This window comes from Stigmatopora argus, chromosome 6 (genome assembly GCF_051989625.1).
Source record: "Stigmatopora argus isolate UIUO_Sarg chromosome 6, RoL_Sarg_1.0, whole genome shotgun sequence".
Lineage (NCBI taxonomy): Eukaryota > Metazoa > Chordata > Actinopteri > Syngnathiformes > Syngnathidae > Stigmatopora > Stigmatopora argus.
The window spans coordinates 13,376,026-13,402,015 of record NC_135392.1 but is presented as its reverse complement, the minus strand read 5'-3'; the positions used below and the strand labels follow the sequence as shown (position 1 = coordinate 13,402,015).

Genomic DNA, 25,990 nt, shown 5'->3' with positions numbered 1-25,990 from the left:
TTAAGAGTTGGGGTGCCCACTGATGTCACCAGACACGGAGACAGTAATCCATTGGGGCGGTGCCCATGCCAACATGACACAGAGAACACTCGCCTCTTTTTTCCACACCCATCTGACCATTAAAGAGGCTAACTGCCATCCAATTTCATCCAGTCTCCAGGAGCTCCAGTGGCAACATTTTTTTTCCTCCTCTTCTCCACTCGTCTTCCTCATCGCCCAAACGACCTCAGTAGTGTCCTGGTAATTTTGTGTGCACTACTTAATGAGCATTAATCCATCACCCCTGGATGCCATTGTTACTGCGGGATACCCATTTGGATGCAAATGCGTAAGGGGGTGGCAGCAAGGTGCTTATTAAACTGATGTGTCCTCCTGTCTTTTCTGCTGGAAGCGCAAGAAAGTGAAAAGACAACTGGAAGGAGCGCCTCGGACATCTCGGGAGTGGCTGGTCCCCCCCTTAAAAAAAAGGAAAGGAACAAAAAAAGAAAAAAAGTTTTTGCTGCGAAAAGGAAGGGGTGGTGGGAAAAACAAAAAATTTAAAGGAAAGGAGAAAAAAACAGCAAATGTCAAGCGCCGGACCTGTGGAGACGATGATGTCCTGCGGTCGGACCCGACCCTCCGCGGCTCCCAAGACCCTCGCCTTCTCCATCGACCGAATCATGTCCAAAAGCGCGGAGCCGAGGGGGTCCGCGGAGGAGCGCTCCGAGGCGAAAAAGCTGCTCGGGCTGTGTTCGCCGATCCCTTGCATGATTCCACTGCAGCCTTTCGGCTACGACCTCCAAGCCAAGGCCCTGATGAACTACTCGGAGCTTTGGCGAGCGAGTCTGCGGGGAAGTTTTTGCGGCTCCGCCAGCAGCGCGCCGTGCAAAGGAAGCTGCGGCGTCTGCGCCAAAATGGACTCGGCGCTCAAGCAACAACAACAACAACAACCGGCCGTGACCACGGGAAGCAGGGTGGTCAAACCGCAGGTGATCCACCAGGCTGTCGCCATGCCGAGTGGTGCCTCCCTGTACTATCTCAACTACCTGGACTCTGCCTACCCCCAGTCGGACTTTCTTGCGGGACACTGGCTCGCCAGTCCGCAGGCTCAGGCCTCCCTCTCGGCTCACCACAGACTTTTACTCCTGGAAAATGCCAAACTGGTCGGGAGCGCAGGGGGGGACAAGATCCTGCCCACACACCAGTACCCGCACAAGGAGCATCTTCCGGGCCAGCTGGACCAGATCGTGAAGGAGAACCAGAGCGCAAGCGCCGAAAAGATCGCATTCAAGTCCCATAAACACAACAGCAGCAACGGCAGCAGCGGAGACGGGAAAGCCAAAAATTTCACCTGTGAAGTGTGTGGAAAGGTAATGCAAAACACTTTATTAAAACGAAATAAATATGACCAAACGAAATTTCATCGTTTTTGACAGAATTTTTAACTGTTGTTAGGACTGGTTTGCGTCACAATCTTTATTGGAGACGTTCACACGCGTTGAAAACAGTCTCGATTTTGAAATAATATATTTTTTCAACTCTACAGGTTTTTAATGCACACTACAATCTGACCAGACACATGCCAGTACACACGGGGGCCCGTCCATTCGTGTGCAAAGTGTGCGGAAAAGGCTTCCGACAGGCCAGCACGTTGTGCAGACACAAGATCATCCACACGCAGGTGACAAGAATGGCGCACACTGCGTCTATTTTGGGGAATATTTTTTTTCTGAATATTTTTTTTCATTTGTAATGTTTTGCAATTTGAAGGAAAAACCACATAAATGCAATCAGTGTGGGAAAGCCTTCAACAGAAGCTCCACACTGAACACACACGTACGGATCCACGCCGGCTACAAACCTTTCGTGTGTGAGTTCTGCGGGAAAGGATTTCATCAAAAAGGTAAACAAAAATAATAATAATGATGCTACGATGTGATGCTTTTTCACTTGTTAATTTTTTTAAACGTGTACTTTTAAATATTTTACTTCATGGCGAGTTGAATGATCACAAAGGAAAATTAATTACTGGCCCTGAAAAGATAATTTCATAAATATGGGAAATTAGTTATAGTACATTTTAAACATAACACAGTTTTCTGTTATTTAATTTTCCTCGGATCATCTCCTGCGTTTTAATCTGTCCAAGGCAGAAAAAAGTCATTTGTTACAATATAATGTCATTCTGATATTTTTGTATTGTAATCATGTGAACACGTTTATTGGTGTTATTATTATTAGTATTATTATTTACCTTTATATAATATTTTTTCATTGAAAGTAATGAGAAGAGAACTAGTTGTAGGCCGCACACAGGAGCGTGAAGCCATCAGTCGAAATAGGACATGTCACTTTACACTGACTAATTCGCCCTTCAAGATGGCAGCATTTGCTCCGGGTCACCTGCTCGACCTCAGAAAAGTTGGGAATCTGTGCTAGTTTTCCACTTGTCACCGCACTTGAGTTTGACAAAGTTTGACAACTTCTTGACTTCAACACACAAATCCCAGATTAATGAAGTCTGGTCGGTGTAGGTTAACCGGAGAGGCTCTATAACTTCCCAATGAACTGCTGACCTTGGTGGGGGGAATAGAAAATGGGGCCTCTTTATGCTCACTTTTTGTTAAGCTCTGTAAGCAATAGCCTGTCACTTTCCCTCTGATGTCATGATCATCGTCCTATAAACCATTTTTCTTTTATCTTTAACATACAGCAGGTTGATCTTTACTCTAAATTTTAAAATTTTGTTGAATGAAATGCACGACTAATTATGTAATTATATATATATATATATATATATATATATATATATATATATAAGCATTAGATGCAATTTTAGTTTTCTTTAAATCATACTATCAATAACTTAATAATTGAGGAGTTCTAAAATCTAATTATTGCTCATAATATCCTGAAACCTTTGATTCTGGCATTTCAAGTCTAATTGTCAGTCCACTGTATTCTTATTAAATAAACACAATGATGCAGTTTTTTTATTTTCATTTTGCATGTGTCTCCCCTGCAGGCAACTACAAGAACCATAAACTGACTCACAGTGGGGAGAAGCAGTACAAGTGCTCCATCTGCAACAAGGCCTTCCATCAGATCTACAACTTGACCTTCCACATGCACACACACAATGACAAGAAGCCGTTCACCTGTTCCACTTGTGGAAAGGGCTTCTGTCGCAACTTTGATCTCAAGAAACACATCAGGAAACTACATGACAGTTTCTCTTCTGCCACAGATAGAGAACCCAGAGAGCTCCAGATTTGAAGCGCTATTCTAAATCTCCTTATGTGTTCAGCGCAGACAATGAGAGGCCTCAAACGGACCGCCTTATGCTCGACATTTGTGACCAAGAGTAACAGCTACGAATGGTCTGAAAGAAGGTGAAGACCGACTAAATTGTTCTCAATCCCTTTGGCACTCCTTTTGAGGTACCATACACTCACTCTCATACTTTAAGAACATAATAGGGATTTTTTTCTGTCTAGAAATGCGTTGTTTGATGCCGTTACAAGTATCAATAAGAGGAATGATTAAATTGTATATAAAGGGAAATGATATTTAAGATATGAAAATTTTGAGGAACACCTCATAATGTTGTACATTTTACGCCACGTGTTACTGTTATTAAATAAGTTATAACTTATAATAATGAATGTTTGAGCTACATTGTTTCCGCCATTCAAATATTTGAAAATAAAACCGAAAAAGATGCTGAAAGTGTTTTAGATGTTACTTTCAGTGTGTGTGTTTGCATGGAGATTAATGAGTGAATTGAACCAGCCTTAAAATACATTTTGACATTTGTACAGAAAAAAATATTCAATACAAGCATACAATCAAATTACATACATCTGATTAAAATAAAATCGCATGAACATAATGCACAATAGTCCCTGTACATTAATTTTATTTAATTGCACTAATGTGCTCAATGAGCCACAAGTATACAAATTTGTTGAGATAGCTATACTTGATAGAACCATAAACTATTAATAAATCGCAAACGGTTACTGTGAAGTGAGTGTCATAATAATGAAGTGTTGTTTCAAATCTCACATGATGTCGCCGTAATCGGATCGACTGTGCGCTCTGTAACCACTCCACCTCGACATTTATTGACAGACACGATCTCACTAATACTACATTTACACTTGACTCGTGTGTAATGTCTCAAATGATCAGAAATAAGATGGACCCTTGAAAACAAATTACATTAAGCAGCTAAACGGCCTCTGGAGGCTAGATGGCAGAGAGTGAATGCATGTGGCAGGCTCGGGTTCAGCACATCATCAGAACTGAAGATAATGGAGCACTCAGGCGTAGCTCTTCATCTGGACCTCTGCGTTAATAGAGCACAAGTTATTCTCCGCACGGCTCCTGGAACAATATTATCCCTGCACACATTCTGTTAAGAGGTAGATGCGTGCTCCCAAATGGAGATCTTTCTATTAACAGCCAATTAGTTCTCAGGCAGCCTGACCCTGGCCTGTAGAGTCCTGACTGAATACACACTTGCTAATGTGACTATAGAATGTATAGTCTGCTCGCCACCTGTCTGCCTGCATCTGTGCCCAGTAACAGAGAGAGAGTAGGTTTTATTTTTAATCGAATATATATTTTCACGTATATACTAAAACCAACATGTGAGTTATAAGTACAGCAGGATCATTTTCAAATGAGATGCTTTTCTTTTGTCATGAAATGGCAGGTTTAGTATCAATATTAGATAAAAAGATTGGTCAAAAGGAGTGTGTGCCCTGGTTGAAGTTTGTAAACGATTCTATGGCTATAAAAGCTTTATTTCAGCTACAGCATGAAAAAAAGCATCAATAATAACGTGGCCGCCTAGGTTATTATTGATGCTTTTTTAGCGCGTCGGCCTCAGAGGGGGACCTGGGTTCAAATCCAGGCCTGCGTGGGTTTTCTCCGGGTGTTCTGGTTTCCTCCCACATTCAAAAGACATGCATGGTAGGTTGATTGGACTCTCTAAATTTCCCCTAGGTATGCGTTTGAGCGTAAATGGTTGTTTGTCTCCTTGTGCCACGGCTTGAAGTCAGCTGGGATAGGCTACAGCACCCTGCGTGACCCTAGTATGGCTAAAGTGGTTCAGAAAATGAATGAATGAATGAACTCTACTATAGTTCATTTATTCAAAGAGGGATGCTATAGTTACTATAGCATCCCTCTTTGAGTTTAAAGATGCATTAGAGTTTCATTGTAGTATACACGTACTGTTTTATAGCAGCAATACCACAAAAATCCCAACTGTTCTACATCATCTTCAAAACATTGACATTGAGTTGGGAGGACAAACCACCTCATGGAGCACGGTAAGCAAGCCACCATCTTTTCCACATTCAATATGGCGGGACGAAATGGGCGTGGTTATACCTATTGGCGACGCAGCTGGGTAGATTAGGCACATGCGCAGTATCTCTTCCTTTCAAAAAGCGTTTTCTATGCTGTCGGACGATTAGCACGACGAGGTAAGACATAGAGCAATTTACTCGCCTAAGTGCTTTTTTATCACGCTACCGGTAGATTTTTTTTAGGAATCAGTTGAGTCTTAAATGCCAACAAATCTGTTTAATGCCAGGTTGAACACACCGTCGACAATTTAAGTTTGGGCTCCTTATTCCCACCGGCTGTATCCTGCGTGTGACTAGTTAGCGTTAGCGTCACGCCGACGCTTTCCATTTGACTTAAAAAGTATGTTGCCGTATTCTCTCCATTATTGAGTCATGTAGTCGTGTGTCTTTTTAATCTAATCAAAAAATCCGAGACATCAACGGACAGTTTGATGGGTAAATGGTCACTCGAAAATGACATCCAGAGGCACGACTAAGTTCCTGGTGTGTTCTATGTAATGATAGTTTTCACTGTGAGGGCTAAACACCCGTTTCCAATTTGTAATTGTTCTGTTTTCACCAAAAAATCATTTATACAAAAATTGTTATGACAAATTTCTCCTAGCGGAGAACGCCACTCTGTATGTTTAATCGCCATGACTGGAAACGGGAAAATAGCAAGGAACACTCAAACTTATTTTCATTCTTTATTAAATTTCTTATAGATATTGTGGTCAACATGAATGTTATTTAACGTTATTCTATATAGACCCTGCCACTTTGACGCACACGTATAGGAGAAGCAGCATATTGTGCGGGGTGCACAAGACGGCGTGCAAGTAGTAGTAAACAACCTGAAGGCTACCAGGTTGGCCTTTTTTTTCCTGCACACCCCCTCCTTCACCGCTTCAACATCTGAGCAACTGCACCAGCATCCACAAACACGTTAATTGACTAACCGGGCCTTTAATTACCGCGCGTCCAAGCGGAGGAGATTAAGAGAGCTGAAGAGGGAGCGCGCGTTAATCAGCTGTCAACAACATGAGGACATCTTTCTTTGGCTCCCCACACCACCGCGGGATCACCGGGGATTGAGGCAATTTACGGGCCACAATGGACTTCGTTTGAGACAGGAAGAGAAAAAAAGAGAGAGGCGGACTTTTTGTTTGGCCGATTGAATTGATTGTAAATGGGAGATTAGCGGGGAAGCTTCAGCAGCGGCCTGTAAGTGCCTGATCAAGGAGGGGGGAGAAAGAAAGCGACCAATTAAGTCTACCAAATGTTAACTTACATCAGTTTCCCCTCAGTTTAGCCCACATGAAATTCCAATTAAAGCATCCCCCCCTCTAAAGCCTTCATTCTTTTGGAAAGGGTGGAGGTGGTGACACTTTGTGCCGCTACACATCAGACAAAACACAAGGTTCCCACCACATCTAAGATGGGCCATTTGGAGAGCAAGATTTTTTAAATTTCATTTTATCTTCATTATTAAAATAATGGAAAGTTATGACATCAAGTCCCTTAGATCTTTTTTCAATAAATCGATATGCAGCAACATGGTGGTCATTGTCTTTCAATGAAAACAATGACTGTGGTTAGAATTCAGTGTTTGAATTAATATACAAGTTCTCAATTGAAGGTATGATTCAAGATGCAAGAGCTTTATTCACACTTGGTCAGTACATTTTGAGAATGAATGTTCACACTTAAAGTTACTTAATATACTTTGCATGTATTGTGTTTCATCTTTAGTGATAAAATTTTGAAATAATCCAAGTCATGAGATGATGCTTGAAAACATTTTTAAGCTCACAGTGCACCGCAAGTATACTCAGAAAACAGTAAATTGAAATATTTATCTTTATTAATTCAAATTTATTTTAAATCTTGACAAAAGATAAACACCGGTCATACTTAACTTGTAATCCCAATTGACCATAAACTGTCTTTATGTATAAATGCAAAGTGAAAACCCAAATCTTTTTCAATAGATGGCTTGGATGTGCTTAAATGTCTTTGAATCCCCGCTCCCATGCATCCCCTCATTAGGCACTGGCCCTTTAGCACAATGAACCAGGATTTATTCTAAGAATTGAGGGGTTAATGAGCAGTGGCTTCACCAACCTCGTAAGCTCTATTCCTGCTTTAAATAACAGAGCAGCAAATGAACAGACTGCATTGCACTTTCAAATGTCAGGAAAAAACATTGAAATACATTAAAGCTAGATGCATCTGGCTTTTCATGTGTGTGTCAATGTAATGAAGAAAATAAGGTACCTAATCAATTAAAAGCAGCATCACCTTGAGACTTGTAGCATTAATGAATGTGGTGCATAGAAATCCCAATCTCAAGAAGCCAGTACGCACACAGTTTAAATTAAACAGATGTGATTCACAAGCACCTCATTTAGATTCTTTTACAAAGTTATCCCTAAATCGTTTTCAATTGAATGTTTTAAAGACTGCGATAGGCAGTCTGTTGTGCTAGCGGTTTTCTTTTGACATGTCAAGGGTGCAGTGAGCCTGGAGAAGGTTGAGGCTATTGCTGGGAACTGAATTGGGAGAGAGATCCCAACATTCATGTTTTTGACCTTCACCAGTTTCCTAGTCTTCCCTCACCACTGTCTTCAGACTAACATGCATATAGCTTAAGGGTGAAAAGCAGTCAGTTGGAAAAATAGAAGGATAAGGGCCTGCTTTAACTGTGGTGTGAGGCCTATATCACCAACCCTGAAGCAATGTCTCATTGCCAAGGATTTTTTTTACACTAAATATCATTTGTGTGTTTGTTTTTAATATTCTGCTAAGTGTCAACACTCTCCATGGAATATTTATGGTGTTTGAAACGTAAAGTTGCAGCAAAATTACATTTGCTCATAAAGCCCAACGTATGATGAAATAGAAAGAGGTTTAAGATGTGGGATTGGCCACAATTATATTCAAGAAGCAACTTGGACATTCTGTAACGATAAGTTTCAACACCTACAAGTGTTCATAACAAAACTGTTTATCATGAAAAGTACGAAATCTAGTTAATTTTATTGCATTAACTTCAGATTGTTTGCTTTTTTTCCAACCCATTCTCTCCATCACACTCTCAACTGGATCTCTCTCGACTTGATTCTAGCAGTGTGGCATTCTTGTGTAGGATCAGTTTATTCGGGGATGTCCGGTGCCACTGCTAATCCTTTTGACCTCACCTGACCTGACCCTGCTGGGAAATGTTCTTTTTCCCTTAACTCATTAATAGTGAATCTCCCTTCTTATTCTCGCAATTAAGACAGCCCCTCTCCCATACACAACTCCCATAAGAAAACAATGTAGTTTAAATCTTACGATCCTAACAATTTTTCCTTCTAACTCTTGTCAGTGGTTGACAATTACCAATTTGAAATAACAATTTCACCAATTAAATAATTTAAACGTTTTCAGGGTGAAAATACTCCAAATTGCCTCTGTGAGCTTCTAAAAATCCCAAAACAAATATTACTAACGTTTGTCGATTGATTTCTAAGGCTGCTAACTGGTCCGCAAAGAACCGCAGGGGGTGCAGGTTTTCATTCAAACCAAACAAGTGGACACCTTTTGCAGGTGTAATCAGTTAATTGCAGCCAGGTGCTACTTATTTTTAGAAAACCCCTCATTGGTTAAACTGTCAACACTGGATCGGTTGAAACATAGACCAGGACACTTTATGGAATCGGTTTGAGACTTGTGATCTAAGCCTTGCCTAAAGCAAGTTTTCAGGTCCGGCAACTTTTCACATCACTCACAAGCTGGTTCTGATGAAGAGCAATGCAATTTATGGGACGGGAGGGTGTATTGGATGGTGCTGCATGAGATGAAAGCAGAGAGGTATGCAATTACAGTGGAGCAGTTAACTGAAGTGGGGAGGTCTTTTAGAGGTGTTACACTTGAGTCTGTGTGTGGTGGGCAAGGAGCTATGCCAGGCTACCTTAAGTCTCTTGTTGTTTTCTCTTGTGTATACGATGAAGCATTTTATTTAATATGAAATAGCATTGCAACAGTTAAGGTTTCTCTCTAGAGGAAAAGACAAAGCGCTGGCAGAGTGGCCTCTTAAGTGGAGTTGACATGTCATGGTCAAAATAGAAACTATGAATTTACAAGTTCACACTGGGTCACACACAAAAAAAGAAAAAAAAACGCCAAGACAGCACGTCAGACGTAATCAGCAAATTAAAAAGGATATTTGTCAAATGCAGAAAAATTCAGCAATGACATTAGCAATATTTTTTTCTATTTTCTCTAAACCTTAGATCCAAACAGACAGATTTGCGGTGTGTGAAATAGCAGGCTTAAAATATTCTTCTACACTGTATAATGGCATGCATTGTTCAATTACTCATTATCCAATCAACACGAATCAGCACTTAATGAGCATTTACACTTTGGGCACATCTCATTAAATGCCTGAGTTGTCTATTGACTCACATTAGTTAATGTACTTATCATCGTGTATCTCCAAAACCATGTCCTGGCCTGAGCTAGATGAGAGCTGGAGGACAGTCGTACGACTGTGTGAGGTCTCTGAAGAGAAGTCTGGGAGGTCTGGTCCATGACAAGAGCAGAGACTCTGCCTTTAGTACCCCAAGGCCCCAACGATGAGCTAGTCATTTGGAAGGGCTCCAGATCGTGCTCTTCAAAACGTTTTAGATAATTTGCTACATTGCTTCTTCATCTTCTTCCCTCCCACTACCCAATGCTGTCACCCCTGATCGCATGCAAACGAGTAATACCTCCCCCATTTGCCTGCTTAAAATCTGCCCTTGACCTCACAGCACTTGCCCCTCATCACCACCCAGCTCCTATCAGTCCAGACTGGTCCAGTCAGTCATGGCCAGAGGCTAGATGACCCCCGAAGGCGCCTGCAGCATTGGGGCCACAGCTGAGGAGCCCGGGCAGCTGCCAACCACCAGCTACTTCAACCCTGGCTGTCCGGATGATTGCATTTGTCAAGCCGCCACTCCGTGTCAGCCCGTCGCTGGCCTGATCACCGTCAATTAGTAGTTAAAGGAAGGGGGAAGGAGGGTGGGCATTCTGCTTGTGTACTGTGAGTAGGTAAAACATGATTCGAGTAGAGTGGTCATTAAGCTTGTCTGGCAGGAAAGAAGCAGTTGACACTTCATTTATTTAGTATTATACAATAAGTACTACATTGGTTTTCTAATGATCTGTCTTGTAAGGACATTAGGCTTGACATTGTAAAGGTTGGCGTAGAAAAAAATAGCTGAAATTTTTCCAAATAATTGATTTCAACATCACTTTTTAGGGAGACACACCATTTAGTGTCATTCCTTCCCATGTTGCAATCGGATCCATGCCTATGGGCAGAACGCTAACAGCTAAAACAGCACCAAAAAGCAGTGGAAATATAGTAAAAAAAAATGTATTTTTTTATTTATTTAAATATCCAGGTTATTGTTGAAAAACAGACAAACGGCAAACCCAATTTAATATTTACATGTATAGGACGAACTGAAGATGTTTTAGATATTGTCTCCCTCTACTGGTTTATACTTCGTATTACCAAAACAAGTAACAACCATATTTGTCATATGTTATACTATAATGAAATAGGATTCCGAATCAGAATTACAATTATATATGATCTATGACGTATTGGAAACGAGATTATTTTCCCCATTTTTATTTTAAGCAAGAATAAGAAAATAGCTGCAAATACGATAAAATTAACTTCAAATTACAGCAACAACTTTAATTTTGTCTGTCTGAAATGAAGTTTCCCTGAAAAAAAAGGTTTTATTTCTGCATCAATTTGAAATATGAACGTTTCATGAAGGTATAGTAGTCGGCCATCCGAGTGTCCCTGAAAGCACCACGTGAGGTCAGAAGGCGGAGAAGAGACGTGCGCGTGGCCATGTGAATAGCGAAGAGAAAACCGCCCCTTTACACACTAAATGACTTCTGCGTGGATCAATTCACGAACGGCTTTACGACAGACTCGCCTATGTTTGTAAGAATTTCTCCTTTTGAAATTCTTGCGGTTCGACACCCAAGGCTCTCTTTCATTGCAGTTTTTTCGCCGTGGTGGATTGTAATATCAAATGATCGTTTTGTGTCGAGGTCACTGATAACCGAGTGACATTTACGTTGGTTCATTCATCATCAAAACAATGGCAGCCCACGACTTCAATTTCTTGCTTGCGACGGATTCGTATAAGGTCAGTGAAGCAGTACTTTATTTCATCGATGGTGTTTTGGCGCTTGATAATGACGTCGCATTGTTGATGAAAGGCTGTATAAACGATCTCAAGTGAAATCCTGCTTTGAACGTATATTTTTTAAAATCATGTTTTGAATGTGCGTAGAATGAGTTTAAATAGAAACATTTATAGGCTATTTTTGTCTTTAGCCCACGATATTGACCACTTAGAAGAATTTGGACATCTGATAAATGTAATAACGCTGTTAAAGCATATTTGATAGATATTTCAGCTATTGAATTTGTCGGCCCTTTAATGAGGCGTTTATGGCTGTCTACAGATGAAGGCATTGTTTTTAACATTCCCCGAAACATATGTTTTTAAAAGCATAATTTGCAATTCTTTCAATGTACGATCGTAACATATGGCATGAAATAGTGTATCTTAATGATAAAATTCTTATTTGGAAGGTATAGTATTCAGTTCCTTTGTATGAAGATAAGATGGCATTTGACCCCATCTTCCTTGAACCCCAATGTTTTAACTGTAGTGTGTGATTGGAGATGCTCAACGTAAGTCTAATAGTAATTTTAAAAATGCAGTCACCGGCGGCTGAGTGGTTAGCGCATTGGCCTCACAGTGGGGGACCTGGGTTCAAATCCAGGTCAGTCCACCTTGTGTGGAGTTTGCATGTTCACCCCGGGCCTGTGTGGGTTTTTTCTGGGTATTCCAGTTTCCTCTCACATTACAAAGACATGCATGGTAGACTGATTGGACACTCTAAATTGCCCCTAGGTATGAGTGTGAGCGTGAATGGTTGTTTGTCTCCTTGTGCCCTGCGATTGGCTGGCCACCAATTCAGGGTGTCCCTTGCCTCTGACCCGAAGTCAGCTGGGATGGGCTCCAGCACCCCTCGCAACTCTAGTGAGTATAAAGCGGTTGAGAAAATGAGATGAGAAAATACAGTCAGTGTTGCCAACATAGGTCTTCTACATTAAATGTAGAATACTTTTAATTTACGTATTTGTTCATATAATTAACTGCTGGTTCTGATTGACAAAGAAAACAAATGTATCCAAAGGGCACATTCAAGTGTATATTGCATCATGGTAATTTTAGACCAGGGGTGGCCAAGTCTGGTCTGTTTTCCATGTCTCTCAACACCAACACACCTGATTCAAATAATTAGGATCCGTACGAAGCTTCTGGACAGATTGCTGATGAGTTCATCATTTGATTCAGGTGTGCTAGAGGAAATAGATATGGAAAACAGACTGGATAGAGGCTCTCGAGGACCGGACTTGGCCACCCCTGTTTTAGACTATATATACTACATGTTCTTAACGATGCATTTGGCACTACCTTTAGATTTAAAAAATATATAGGAAGTTTCATCTCTGCTGCCAAAATACCATTTTGAAAAAAGTGCTTGTGCTTGAGGTTCAAGTTGTTACATAATATGCTTCTCAATATAGTATTTTTTATATCGGTAAAGGTCAACTGTCACAGTCTTGTGTAGTTGTTAAATGGCAAAGGTCTGGATGATTAATAGCCATTCATTTATTTATTTATTTATTTTAAGATCCAACCACCCCCTGGATTTAAATTTTTTGAATATTTAACAACATATAATCTGATTTAGCAATGCTTGTGGTAATGCTTCTTAGGGTTGCGAAGCTTACTACTTTGCACTGCTTAATTTAAATAATCAAGCTGTAAAATCACCCAAAAATGTCAGGAGTTTTATTAACTTATTTGGCCTTTAAGGTTTGCATTTTTTTTTAATTGGTGCATTAAAAATAACACAAGGCTGTCTTTTTTCCATTGCACAAATATGTGACAGCTTTATACTATGTAACATTGTCTCAAATTGTAAATTATAGCTGTATGGTATGGTGAGTCAAAAGTATGTGGAATGGATTTTTTTTTAACTGTATATGCCTGGATAGAAACTCCTCGTTTCCAATCTGTGACTAAGTATTCACAGGATTTTTTATTTTTGCTGTTATGTAATACACGTGGCAAGATTACAAAGTGATGAATGAACACACTATGCATCTAGGTTGTTGTGAAATTTTCATAATAGGCTTATTAGGACTGTGGTTAAGACTGTTCATTAATTGTTGGTGTGTTCCTCAGATAACACACTACAAACAGTATCCTCCTAACATCAGCAAAATCTACTCCTACTTTGAATGCCGTCGCAAGAAAGGAACCCAGTTCAGCGAAGTGGTGTTTTTTGGTCTCCAATATTTGTTGAAGAAATATCTGACAGGTATATGTACATCCAGAAACGGTGTAAAACACACAACCAATTATGATTTCTCAAGTTTTGTTCACGTGGTATGAAAATTTAGTCATGCTTATTGCTGCTTCAAAGCTCTGTTAGTTGAAACGGTTAATCCATGTGACTTTGCTTTTGAGTAATTGATTGGTTTTCTACAGGCCGAGTCATTACAGAGGAGAAGATTCAAGAAGCAAAGTTATTCTACCAATTACACTTTAAGCAGGCTGTATTTGATGAAGAAGGCTGGAGAAAGGTTCTTGAGGTATGTCTGTGTCAAGAAACCAAATGAGTGAAAAAAGAAATTTAAAAAACAGCTCCTTGGTTAGGTAATAAATTTGTAGAAATGCTCTGACTTTGTTTTGCACATATCCAAAATTACTATTGCCATGCACAGCAATTTTCTTATCACCACAGTGCACGTGAGTGAATCAGAATTTGTTCGAAATGATAATGGGCTGGTGCACATCTATGTCGACACACCTATTTTCCCTCCAAAGATGTCGAAGTTGTTTGGTCATGATAGTGTGGATGGTTGATGTATTTTCTGATTAGGGCTCACAATGTGTTTTAATGTACTTCTTTTGTATCAGAAACACGATGGCCGTCTTCCTATCCGAATAAAAGCTGTACCTGAAGGCAAGATCATACCCAGGGGCAATGTTCTTTTCACTGTGGAAAATACAGACCCAAGCTTCTTCTGGCTAACCAACTACGTTGAGGTAAGTGATACTTACACATGACAAATTTGTTGCCTTAATACAAGGGTGCCATGGGGAGGGTTAAGAATTAGTTAGCGTAATGGGACTTGTTGAAAAAAGAACTGATTACCTGATTTTTTTTCCAGTTTTACAGATTTCGAATGAACTGCCACATACTGCTATGTATCCTTACCTACTTTGTCAAATCATCTCATCTATTTTAATTTTCTGAACCGCTTCATCCTCATTAGGGTCCACAGGGGTGCTGGAGCCTATTCCAGCTGTCTCCGGGCCAGAGGCGGGGGACACCCTGAATCGGTGGCCAGCCGATCGCAGGGCACAAGGAGACGGACAAGCATGCGCACTCACACCCATACCTAGGGGCAATTTAGAGTGTCCAATCAGCCTAGCATACATGTTTTTGGAATGTGGGAGGAAATCGGAGTACCCGGAGGAAACCCACGCAGGCCTGGAGAGAACATGCAAACTCCACACCGGTGGACGTGACCTGTATTTGAACCCAGGACCCCAGAGCTGTGAGGCCGATGCGCAAACCACTTGCACCACCGCCCTTGTCAAATCATTTTGGTGGTTATTAGTTTCTACATACACTACTTAAATCCCTTTCATTGGCATTCTATATTTTGCTGAGATGATGTAAAAGTGTTCTTATCTTGTCTTCAAACTACTACTAAGTATTAGTTCTTAGTTTTGAAAAGATACACCCATTGCTCCAATTTTTTCACTGGCTACTTGTTTGAAAACACCCTTTTACTTCTGGTTCTAGACCATGCTGGTCCAGATGTGGTATCCCATCACCGTGGCGACTATATCCAGAGAGTTTAAGAAGATCCTAGCAAAACACCTGAAGGCCACTTCAGGAAGCCTTGAGGGTCTTGAACTGAAACTGCACGACTTTGGCTACAGAGGAGTCTCCTCACAGGAGGTCAGTGAAAGTGTGTCATAACTTGTTTGTAAAAACATGAGTGGCTTGTACAGTAATGACTCTGGACACTAGGAACAAGTATTTAATTCTGGTAAGATTCTTCACAGTTGTCTGGATATGTGGTTGTAATTGTCTTGTGTCTTAGAGGTTTATTGTCCTGTGACCTTCCCATTAAACATAATAACTATCCTCAGCTGTAGAATTACTCTATGCAACTTCCTGCTGTACTGAAATAGCATTTTGCTACTGTAAGGGAACCCTTTAGAATGTATGACTAACTTGAAAAACAGGGCAGGTTACAACAACTCGATGTAAGTGTTGGGTTTATTATGGGATGTTACTATATGTTCATTAAGCATTTTAATAAGTAATGAAGCTATAAATTAATTTATGCTTTATGTTGGGACCGAGTAAGCTCGACACTTTCCCCCCACAGCTGCTTTTGAGGCCAGTTAATTGTTTTCAGGACTATTGACTGAACAGGACACCATGTTCCAGGCTGAGACTGTTGATCTGAGTTGGCAATGAAGATCTACAAGGGTCTCTTGAATTGCTTTGACTTTGATTCCAGCAGATGGCAAATTCTTACGCAGTTGTTTTGGTTTCCGATCTAATATGAGCAGTTGTTTTTTGACCTTAATGGTGTTATTCGGTTAGCTTATGCAATTGTTTGAATCAGATTACCTTAATTTTTTTGATTATGCGCTGACTAAATTGACAGAGGAAGATGCCGTTTCTTTAGAATCCTCTTGGACGAAGGCGAGTTGGGAGTGATTTTCCTAGTTGTAGCCAGTGTATGTTAATGATGTCTCCCTGTTTTGATTAAAGTGTATTAATAATAAATCTATTAGTAAGCTATTGCTATATGTTGCTTAAAGCTACAGAAATAATTACTATTTGATTTATTTTTTTGTATCTATTCAGTCTGCAGCTCTAGGTGGAGCTGCTCATCTGGTGAATTTCTGCAGTACTGACACAGTAGCTGGTCTTCTAATGGCTCAGCGATATTATGGATGCCAAATGGCTGGTTTCTCTATTCCAGCTGCTGAGCATAGGTAAATAAAAACACATAAGTAATAGGGTAACTGGAGTCTCTCTGCATTTTGTATTTCTGGATAATATTTATAAACAATAAAATATGTTTGTTTATTATCATTTTTTAAATTAAAAAAACAAACAAACACACAGAGTATATGTCCTGCAATGTAACGGCTATTTTCATGGAACACACATGTTGACTAACTCTATCAATTCAAGGGTCAGACGACTTAATTTGTTGCTCAAGGCCGTCTTTCTTCTCAAGTCATCAAGTGTTATGATCTCTGAAGTAGTATATTAAAATGCTCTCCATTTTTCTTCCAGTACGATCATCTCCTGGGGGAAAAGTAGAGAGAAGGATGCATTTGAGCGCCTGTTGGATGCGTTCTCTTCTGGGCCAGTATCAGTAGTCAGTGACAGCTATGACATCTTCAATGCGTGCAAACATATCTGGGGAGACAAGCTGAAGGAGCGAGTCATGGAACGTGGACAGGACTCCTTTCTTGTTATCCGCCCTGACTCTGGAGATCCCGCAGAAACTCTTATCGAGGTAAATAAAACAACTGGATGCAGTCTGACATGATCATAAAAATGATCAACTCAGGCCTCTTTTATCATCTTAATTAATAATTTTACCATTATGCCATTTTCTTATTAAAATATTTGGGGTGTAAATATTAGAAGATAATGTCAGGCAAATAATGTAGTACTATTATATTTTTTTTTATCAGGGAAATAGTAACAATTATTTGTTCCTGTTATGCTATGACCAATACAAATACATTTCCATTGAGTTTGTGGAGTTGGGAAAGAGACCACCTTCTCAACCCTGTCACACGCCAATAAAAAGTAAGAGTGAAAGAAGACTAGAATAGTAGGGGTAGAGGTGCCAGGTCAGCCCAAGAATTTTGGGGTCATGTAGGAGATAATTTTAGAAAGGAGAACAAATGAAAAAAGATTGACAAGGTTTAGAAGCCATTAAATTTTGCTGGGAAGAAAAACACTCGTAATGTTCTCATATGGCCTTATTATCTGCATGTGTGTACCCCATTTCAGAGGAGGAGTTTCTCCATTTTGGATTGGCAGCTTAATGGGGTTAAAGACAATCCTCCAAGCTAAAGACCTATCTTTCAGATAACAAGCACCTTGGAATTAGGTTTTAAGATCAGTGTTCACTTCAAACAACTTGACCCATTCTAAAATTGGATCTTGATATTATTTGGGGTATTAAATGGAATTGGAGATGAGGATGTCAACATTTTCAAAATATGTAATTATGCTAAATTGCATATTATGCACATGCATAACTCATATCTAATCCATAATTCAACAATTTACAAAAAAGAATGTGGGATAATTGTTTTTGGTTCTAATGTAACAAAGCTTATTTAGTATAACAAGCTCAGGCTGAGAATGTCATGAATGATTTTAACTACTGCTATAAATTACTCTCTGTTTCTACCAGGTCATCAGGATTTTGGAGGAGTGTTTTGGGTGTTCTCGGAACTCTATGGGATACAAGTTGCTGCCATCATACCTACGAATAATTCAAGGGGATGGAATTGACCTCAAATCAGTAGATGAGGTAATAACACCGGACTTCTGAAAATCATTCATTTTTTCGTATTCTGTCTGTCTCAAGTTAAACTATATATATATATATATATATATATATATATATATATATATATATATATATATATATATATATATATATATATATATATATATATATATATATATATATATATATATATATATATATATATATATAATTTTTTTTTTATTTGGGGGATAAAGACAAATGATTATTTTTCGACCATTATTAATCAAATAATAACTGTTGATGCATAATTTGTATTGGTTGCCATCATTCTTCAGATTCTTCACAAGCTGAGTGATGAAGGCTGGAGTGCAGAGAATGTTTTCTTTGGTTGTGGCAGTTCTTTGCTCCAGAAGCTTAACAGAGATACACTCTCATGTGCCTTCAAGTGCAGCTACGTGGAGACGAATGGCAAGGGGGTGAGCACAGAGTAAAGTTCCAGTTGTAGGTTATCACAATTTGATGAATTAATGGGAATACCAAATGGTGAAGTATAAATTACAAGGTATATAGCTAAAGAAATAACTTCGACCCCAAAAATCTAAAAATGAAAACCTGACAACATACTTAGGAAATAAAAAAATATTAAATAAAAAAGGATTAAAGTTAAAAATATTTTTTTCAATATTAAGCAATATTAAAGGTTTTTGGTGAACACAAGCAGAAGGCCCCGGCTTTGCCGGTCCCACCTGCTTGGGCAAGGTTATTGCGCGTGTTTTGGTAATCTATTTGTGTACGGAGAAGCACAGTGGCTTATCCACGCGTGTGCAGATCGCAATAAAGGATGAAAGTAGAAAAGTAACGACAGAAAAAAAAGGTTTTCGGGGAGCACCTGGAAACTCGTTGGTGGAAATTCTTCTGATGATGTTTGTAAATGACGTGGAAAGGCGCCCTACACTATAACTAAATTGGGTCAGCGCGGCCAGCACCATCGTGTCTCGCCGAGGCTTCCCCATCACGACAGAAAAAAGTGTTTCGGGGAGCACCTGGAAACTCGCTTCCAAAAATGTTGTTTGTAAATCATTTGGAAAAGCTTCCTACCTTACGACCAATCAGAAACATGGTGCGTTTAGGCACATTATGTAAAAACGAAGATTCATTCATCAACTCTGCTTTCAGCTTTAACAAATAAAAGATTGAGTTTACACGCTTGGAGAAGGTAAAGAAATTGAATCATAATTCAATCGTCTAATAAGATCCGACAGTCGTTTCTGGCCATCATAAAAAAAATAAACTCTCTACAATGCACGGTTTGGACAAATGTAGCGAGATAATCTTAACATACACACACCCACACATCCATCCATAAATCATGCTTTATAAGGATTATAGACAATACAGCGAACAAGACACTGTTTTCTCGAGATTCACTCCTTTGTCCGTTCACAGATGGACGTCTACAAGCTGCCAGTGACGGACCCATCTAAGGGGTCAAAGAGAGGTCGTCTGTCACTGAGAAGGAATTCCAATGGGCTCTTGGAGACTGTAGAAAGAGGGGCCGGCAAACCTGAAGAGGTGAGACCTAGCTTTAGTTTACTTACACTTTATAACAAGACACTTTTTTTCTTCCTCTTCGTAGTCAATGAGAAGAAGAAGATAAAGATATTTTCTTACTTTTTTCAAAGTCAGATATTTACGTCTAATTTTTGTGGTTACGTTTGTGTTCAAACTGTATGATTTGGGGATGTGGTTTTCAAGATCTTCACAGTAGTAGGCATGAAATTTTTACCGTTCCTTCTGACAAAAATAGTGTAACTGAGGCAAGTTTTTGGGCTGCCCTGCTCACACATGCCTGTGTTCAGATGTACCCATCAGTTCCCATTAGGTTTGAGATGAGAACATCTGAGGCTCATTCCACAACATATTTTGTTATTCATTTACCACTTTGTAACCTGTTGGGACATCGCGCTTTTAATGTGTATCACAACATTCAATTCACTCAGTTTAGTAGTCACAAGCAGAAGAGCTGGTTTGAAATACTGGTTTGAAGCGTTTTTGATTGTCGAATTCTGGCTTTGTCAAAAAAACACTGTGAAACTTGGCATGGACCTTCTGAACGGCCAGATTTCTTTGCTGTTAAAAGACCCATGATGTTGAAACTCCGGATTAACACCCGTGACGGCAGATTGCGAATTTGTGTTGAATTTGGTGTGAATCGGACCAATTTTTTGAAAACCTGATTTTTTTTTTATTATCGGTAGTTGTCGGAAAAAAATCGATACAAAACGTAATCTATGACATCCACAGATGTTCAAGGCATAACTGTGTAAATTTTTAGATAAATTGGCTTAGCCATTTTAGAGTCCATAGGGAACGAACAGACACACAGACAGATACACACACACACACACAGACAAAGATGCATTTATTAAAGGGTTGTCATTTTATGTTTGCTTTTGGGGACCAAATCAGTAAAATTAAACATTGAGCGACTTGGCCCAAAAGTCCGTGTAAGTCAAATTGGCAGTTCGGTTGTAGTTGAAATGGCTTTCTTTTTATTATATTTGAACAATTTTCTGTGGTTTTAAAAGTCCCATGTTCTTGAAACTCTCGGGACCTTACAAATAAATGTGTGTCAAATTTGGTGTGAATCGGACTATTTTTTTGAAAACCCGATTTTTTCGATTATCGATTTTTGATACTTATCGGGGGTGCTTTGATACAAAACTTAGCCTATGACACTCCCAGAAGTATGAATTTTCATGAAAATTGGTTCAGCCGTTTCAGAGTCCACAGGGATTGAACAGATATACACACAGACAAAGATGCATTTATGTAATAGTTTAAATCATCTCTGTTCTCCTGTTTCTCGTGTGTCGCCCTTAAGGATTTGTTGGTGACTGTGTTTGAGAATGGATGCCTTCTGCAGAATTACTCCCTGGAGGAAATTCGTAAGCATGCCAGATTGCGGGATGAGGAAATGACTCCTCCTACCACACACAACCACAAAGAGGAGCTGCTGCACAAGCACATCATCAATGGAATTCATTAGGTAACATGTCTAACCCTTAAAAATCTCGACAACTATGTAGATTTGGAAGCCAAATTTACCCAAAGGAGGAGGGATGCAAGGTTTCAATTTGTTTTATTTGTTTGGTTAGTCAGTTTTTTGTTGTTGTTTTTAAATGCACCAAGAATTGCAGGGGGCAAATGAAACTCAGAGAGTAGTGACTGAAGCAGGTCACTGAGGACATTTTTGCTTAGGACTATGGACTCCCGTCCCACTCTTTGAGACCGCACCATCATGAGCTTCATGACAGCCATTGAAGCTCACAGCAGCAATATTAGTGAGGTTGTTGCTTTTTTTTCACTCCCCTGAAGTATGCAATTCAAGGATTTTCCCCCTGTGGTAGTGTTGTTTTTATAGAGCATGCAGTCTCTACAGCTAGACACTTACAAATGTAGTATTTAGTTTGTCGTGTTTATCTTATTAGTACTATATAGTTGAATTTTGAAGCAATGTTTTAGACCAAAACAAAATGTTCACTTTCACTTTAAAAACTATTAACTTTTCTGTCCACAATAGTAGTGGTACTTGAAGGACTGAAGTGTATATTTTTTTATTTAAAGTTTGTATCAATACCCTTAATTTTAAAAAGGACTCATCTGGCAGGTCACATAGATTCACAAGATGAGCTGTTTGGGCGAAATAGCAATATTTCACAGGTTGCCATACTGGCACCCCTGATATAACAGGCCAAATACACCTCACAATGAAGAAAAATGCAGAGTGTAATAACATTAAAGATTGTTCTCCTTTTGTTTTCAAGATATTTTTACCACTTTAAATTGGAAAATTGTGTCAAAATAGCGGAAACAAATCATACTGATTTCTCCAAAAACTTTAATTTCCAGTATTTGGACATATGGGATTTCTGCCTAAAAGTAACAATTATATGCATTAGGTACCTATTGTATAGAAATGCAAATAGATTCTATATCAGTTGTAGAAGTAGTTGGCGATTTCTTGGATCAACAAATCCATCACGTACAAAGTACGGAGTTCATACACTGTAAATTGTTTTGTTATGATGATAAATCAAACACAACCTGCAGATGATGAATCTGAGCTGGGACTACTTCACTTCTACATTAAGTAAAAGTTTGCTACTGCAGGCTGTTTTTCTTGAAACAATTTCTAGAATTCACTGAGCACAAATGAAAATATATTGTTTGGTGTCATCTCATCTTGTAATGCTATTAAAAGGACACTACTGTCTGCTCTTTACTTTAAACCAAAATCTTAATCACAATTTTGAGTGGTTGTTTCCTTAATCCTCCGATTTGGGGTTGCCACTCCATTTTTCTCTGTCCAACTCTCATGTACTTGACTTTTTTTTCCATTCCTCCCATTCTCTGTGCATGACGCCACCTTTCTTAATGTCCCTTTAAAGAATCCGATGTATTTTTTTTAAATCCCCAAACGATGCATAACATCTGAAAATGCTGAAATGCCATTTGTTCACAAAAAGTTTTTACTTTTCCCCCGCCAACTTACTACAAGCAACTTTGTTGTTTGTTTATAGTTGAGCTCTTTATTTTTTTTCACTCTGCTGCCTTGACAGCTGATTGGTTGTCTGTTGTCGTGGAGATGGCAGGGACCGTAGGTGGGGGTCGAGCTGCGGGATAAATAGCTTAGGGTTTACATGATGGAGAGGAGAGTATCCGACCTCTTCATACGTGATAAAAACTTGCCAAGTGAAGTCCATATTGGGATCTTTTTGCATGTGAGGAAAAAAATGATACTAATCGTTCTTCTGTGAGTTTGTCCTAATCTGCGTGGTCATCTTGGATGATGGAGATTCATGCCGACGCGCCCTGTGGGCGCCTGCTCATGCTGTTACTCCCACTCTGCTTCTTGAGCCTTCACGGGTCAGCCATCGACACAGGTTAGACATCCACGTCCGGAAAGTATGAGGGACACGTGTGCGCATTCTAAGTGTGTAACACTGTTTATTGCTTTACTAAGAGTTATAACCGTCTTAATTAGTGTTTATCTTAACATTTCAAATATTTTCGCCAACTTAAAGACTAGTACTATTGAGTTGGTAAGTCACTACATTTAATATGCACAACTGCAGAATTCTGATAATGAATATATATATATATATATATATATATATATATATATATATGTATGTATGTGTGTGTGTATATGTATGTATGTATGTGTGTGTATATATGTATACATAAATGTGTATATATATGTGTGTGTGTGTGTATATATATATATGTGTATATATGTATGTGTATATATATGTGTGTATGTGTGTATATATGTGTATTATATGTGTGTGTATGTATATACATATATGTATGTGTATATGTATATATGTCTATATATGTATGTGTATATATATGTATACGTATGTATGTGTATATATATACATACATGTATATCTATACACATGTATATGTATGTATGTGTTTATGTATATAAATGTAGTTGTATTTATTTATTTTAATTTAAGTTAATTGTATTTGAGAATTTTGTGGTATAACAAAAAGAGAAAGCCAATTGTTGTCATTTTACATACTCTACATGTCAATATAAGTAATTATTTTTATGTGATGTAGTATTCCAGAGGTCTACCCACATTTTGTCACATTTCCATGTTCTTTGTTTGTTTGTCTATGTCTGCATGTCTGTGACAAAAAAAAAACCTTCTTATTGAATCAGTCCTCACCTCACACACGGATGCCCAGCATGCCGACACTTGCCCTCTCAATATAATGCCGTCTCCAGTCGTCTAACCCTCACATTTTAAACTTGCTTTCATGTTTGTATAGTGGTATTGTTTTAAAAAAAAACAATAAAACAAAAACAACTAAAATAGTAATTTTCTTGACCAACTGCTGGATAGAGGGGATGAATGTTTCCCACCAACAGGGGCTTACAGGCTTTGAGACATTCCTGGAGGTCAGTGGAGGAGGAGCTAACTGTCTCCTATGGAAACGGAGCTAATAAACTCCACTGGTGATTGTAAATTTTGTCACTATTTGGCCCGGAGCCCAGAAGTAGAGGGTGATGGGCGGCTGAGATGGACTGACAAAGCCGGATCTGCCCACCCATCTATCCTGTTCTGACCCATGGAATAACACCCCAGCTGATTTACAAAGTAGATTGATGATTTAGACAGTTTGCTATGCTGCTATTTTGCCAATTTTTCAAACAATCAATTCAAGATATTTAAGGAATACAAAAGCATCAAACCTTCACATGATAGATGACTACAGATTTTAATATGTATGTATATAGCAAGTACCAAAGTCACACCCAAACAAACATCTGAGCAATTTACCCAATTTTCACAAAATCTAAACCCACTGGAAGTTTTTATCACTGCCTGACCTATTCAACACTGCTTGCACCTCACATCATAGTTTCGACTGTGATTTTATATGTGATGTTCTTATCCTTTTAGTAAATGTTGTGGACTTCTGTGGTCAGACTATCCGGGGTGATGGCATGATCATCAACTCACATCAGGAATCCAAAAAGTACTACTTTGTAACAATTGGGACCGACTGCCACCTCACAATGCAGGCCACTTCTCCAAAGGACAAGGTCCAGTTCCACTTTCGCTTCTTCCTTGTCTACAGTTTGTTGCGAGTCGCCCCTCTGAGTCCGGCCCCTCTCTTACCCGAGTCTCCACGTGGCTCTGCTCCCCTCAACCCTAAACTGGAGCCCACCTCTGGAGAAAGTTCAGAGGATCCCTGTCATGCAGGCTCCTTTGTACAATTTTATGATGGATGGGACAGGAGCTTTCCTCCACTTGGGCCTCCTTTGTGTGGGAAGAGCCCACCACGGCCAGTGCTTTCGACGGGCAACTACCTAACCCTGCGACTCGTCACCCGCGGGACTCAACCCAGAGTGGATTTTGTGGGGGACTTCACATCGTTCAGACTTGGTAAATGCACTCTGCTTGCTAACCAATTTTGAAGAGGAAGAAACTGAAAAGCATTACTAGTAATCTCCAAAAGAATATCCAAGACAAAGTGTCTGCTTCTTGGTGGTTAAAGACATTTAACTTGAGACCTAAAGGCTTTTTCAAGTCTAAATCTTAGCCGTTCACCCCAAGTAAGCCCTATACAAATACATGGCACAATTTGGATGGCGTAGTCTGTGCTTAATTTGCATCTCAAAGGGAGTGTTTTGTGTGTACTTACATGGTACTCTTCCTCCTCAGGATTCAACCAGTCATTTTGCAGCAGCGAGCCGTACTTCACTTGCAGAAATGGAAAGTGTATCCCACTTAGTCTAGTGTGCGATGATAAGGGCATTGACAACTGCGGGGATGGAAGTGACCTGGAAGAAAATCTGACGACAGGGTGCAAAGGTCAGTGATGTAATGTGTGTCTGTCTATTTGATCCTAACACACAATAATTTTGGTGAGCTTCAAACTTTTGATAAAAATTTTCAAAACGTTCCAAGACGACTAGCAAAAAATATACCTTATACAATGGGGCCATGCTTGATATATGATTTTAGATTTTAGTTTTATACAAATCATCTTTCCCCTTTGAAATGATATTGAAATATAAATTTCACACACCGAAATAGGACAGCGCTATCTATTGAAACTTACTCGATCTGGTTTGTTTGGCCTTCACAAGCTCTGACTCTTCACTGAACACCGTGGCCGCAGGTTTCAAAGAATCGTGACTCATCAGCAGGGATGAATTGATTCTCCCAAACAACCCTGGTCTCATCATCGCTCATTTTGATCAGTGCTTGGCAACCTAAAACAAAGAAAATGCATGTAAAAGCATATACCTAAAAGTTCAGTGCAGAGCACATGTATGTATTTACCCAATATGCATTAATATCAAAGGGGAAAACTCAAAATTTGAAGTTTTGAAATGCAGTGTATTTTAAGGGGACACTTGTTA

General features: G+C 39.3%; 3 protein-coding genes across 6 annotated transcripts; all 3 read left to right on the top strand.

Annotated features, from left to right (window-relative positions):
- The first annotated feature begins 520 nt into the window (after positions 1-520).
- Positions 521-3,708, top strand: fezf2 (FEZ family zinc finger 2). Its single transcript, XM_077602537.1, has 4 exons — positions 521-1,349; positions 1,526-1,660; positions 1,750-1,882; positions 3,005-3,708. Exons 1-4 carry the CDS (start codon positions 564-566, stop codon positions 3,253-3,255), a joined length of 1,305 nt encoding a protein of 434 aa, XP_077458663.1. The 5' UTR covers positions 521-563; the 3' UTR covers positions 3,256-3,708.
- A 7,262-nt stretch (positions 3,709-10,970) lies between these two features.
- On the top strand, positions 10,971-22,324 carry nampt2 (nicotinamide phosphoribosyltransferase 2). 4 transcript variants are annotated; one of them, XM_077602531.1, is made up of 12 exons: positions 10,971-11,334; positions 11,396-11,542; positions 13,664-13,799; positions 13,970-14,073; positions 14,402-14,530; positions 15,297-15,455; positions 16,380-16,510; positions 16,818-17,043; positions 17,959-18,078; positions 18,375-18,515; positions 19,486-19,611; positions 20,924-22,324. In XM_077602531.1, the coding sequence occupies exons 2-12, from the start codon at positions 11,495-11,497 to the stop codon at positions 21,086-21,088; spliced, it is 1,485 nt and encodes a 494-aa protein (XP_077458657.1). In that variant the 5' UTR covers positions 10,971-11,334; positions 11,396-11,494; the 3' UTR covers positions 21,089-22,324. The 4 variants fall into 4 exon arrangements, with proteins under 4 accessions (XP_077458657.1, XP_077458656.1, XP_077458655.1 ...); XM_077602530.1 differs by having other exon boundaries at positions 10,972-11,542; XM_077602529.1 differs by lacking the exons at positions 10,971-11,334; positions 11,396-11,542 and adding an exon at positions 11,634-11,777.
- Positions 22,325-22,466: 142 nt separating this feature from the next.
- ldlrad2 (low density lipoprotein receptor class A domain containing 2) lies at positions 22,467-24,935 on the top strand. Its single transcript, XM_077602048.1, has 3 exons — positions 22,467-22,985; positions 24,522-24,664; positions 24,825-24,935. The coding sequence occupies exons 1-3, from the start codon at positions 22,889-22,891 to the stop codon at positions 24,933-24,935; spliced, it is 351 nt and encodes a 116-aa protein (XP_077458174.1). The 5' UTR covers positions 22,467-22,888.
- Positions 24,936-25,990: the final 1,055 nt, after the last annotated feature.

What these genes read in the sequence shown, in the direction of transcription:
- ldlrad2 (XM_077602048.1), top strand. Translation starts at nt 22,889, where the DNA reads ATGATGGAGATTCATGCCGACGCGCCCTGTGGGCGCCTGCTCATGCTG. An exon ending in CGGGTCAGCCATCGACACAG is followed by an intron (nt 22,986 to 24,521) that starts GTTAGACATCCA and finishes TTATCCTTTTAG; the next exon opens with TAAATGTTGTGGACTTCTGT. An exon ending in CCACTTCTCCAAAGGACAAG is followed by an intron (nt 24,665 to 24,824) that starts GTCCAGTTCCAC and finishes CCTGTCATGCAG; the next exon opens with GCTCCTTTGTACAATTTTAT.
- nampt2 (XM_077602529.1), top strand. Translation starts at nt 11,691, where the DNA reads ATGAGTTTAAATAGAAACATTTATAGGCTATTTTTGTCTTTAGCCCAC. An exon ending in GCTGGAGAAAGGTTCTTGAG is followed by an intron (nt 14,074 to 14,401) that starts GTATGTCTGTGT and finishes CTTTTGTATCAG; the next exon opens with AAACACGATGGCCGTCTTCC. An exon ending in ATTCCAGCTGCTGAGCATAG is followed by an intron (nt 16,511 to 16,817) that starts GTAAATAAAAAC and finishes TTTTTCTTCCAG; the next exon opens with TACGATCATCTCCTGGGGGA.
- fezf2 (XM_077602537.1), top strand. Translation starts at nt 564, where the DNA reads ATGTCAAGCGCCGGACCTGTGGAGACGATGATGTCCTGCGGTCGGACC. An exon ending in ACAAGATCATCCACACGCAG is followed by an intron (nt 1,661 to 1,749) that starts GTGACAAGAATG and finishes TGCAATTTGAAG; the next exon opens with GAAAAACCACATAAATGCAA. An exon ending in GAAAGGATTTCATCAAAAAG is followed by an intron (nt 1,883 to 3,004) that starts GTAAACAAAAAT and finishes TCTCCCCTGCAG; the next exon opens with GCAACTACAAGAACCATAAA.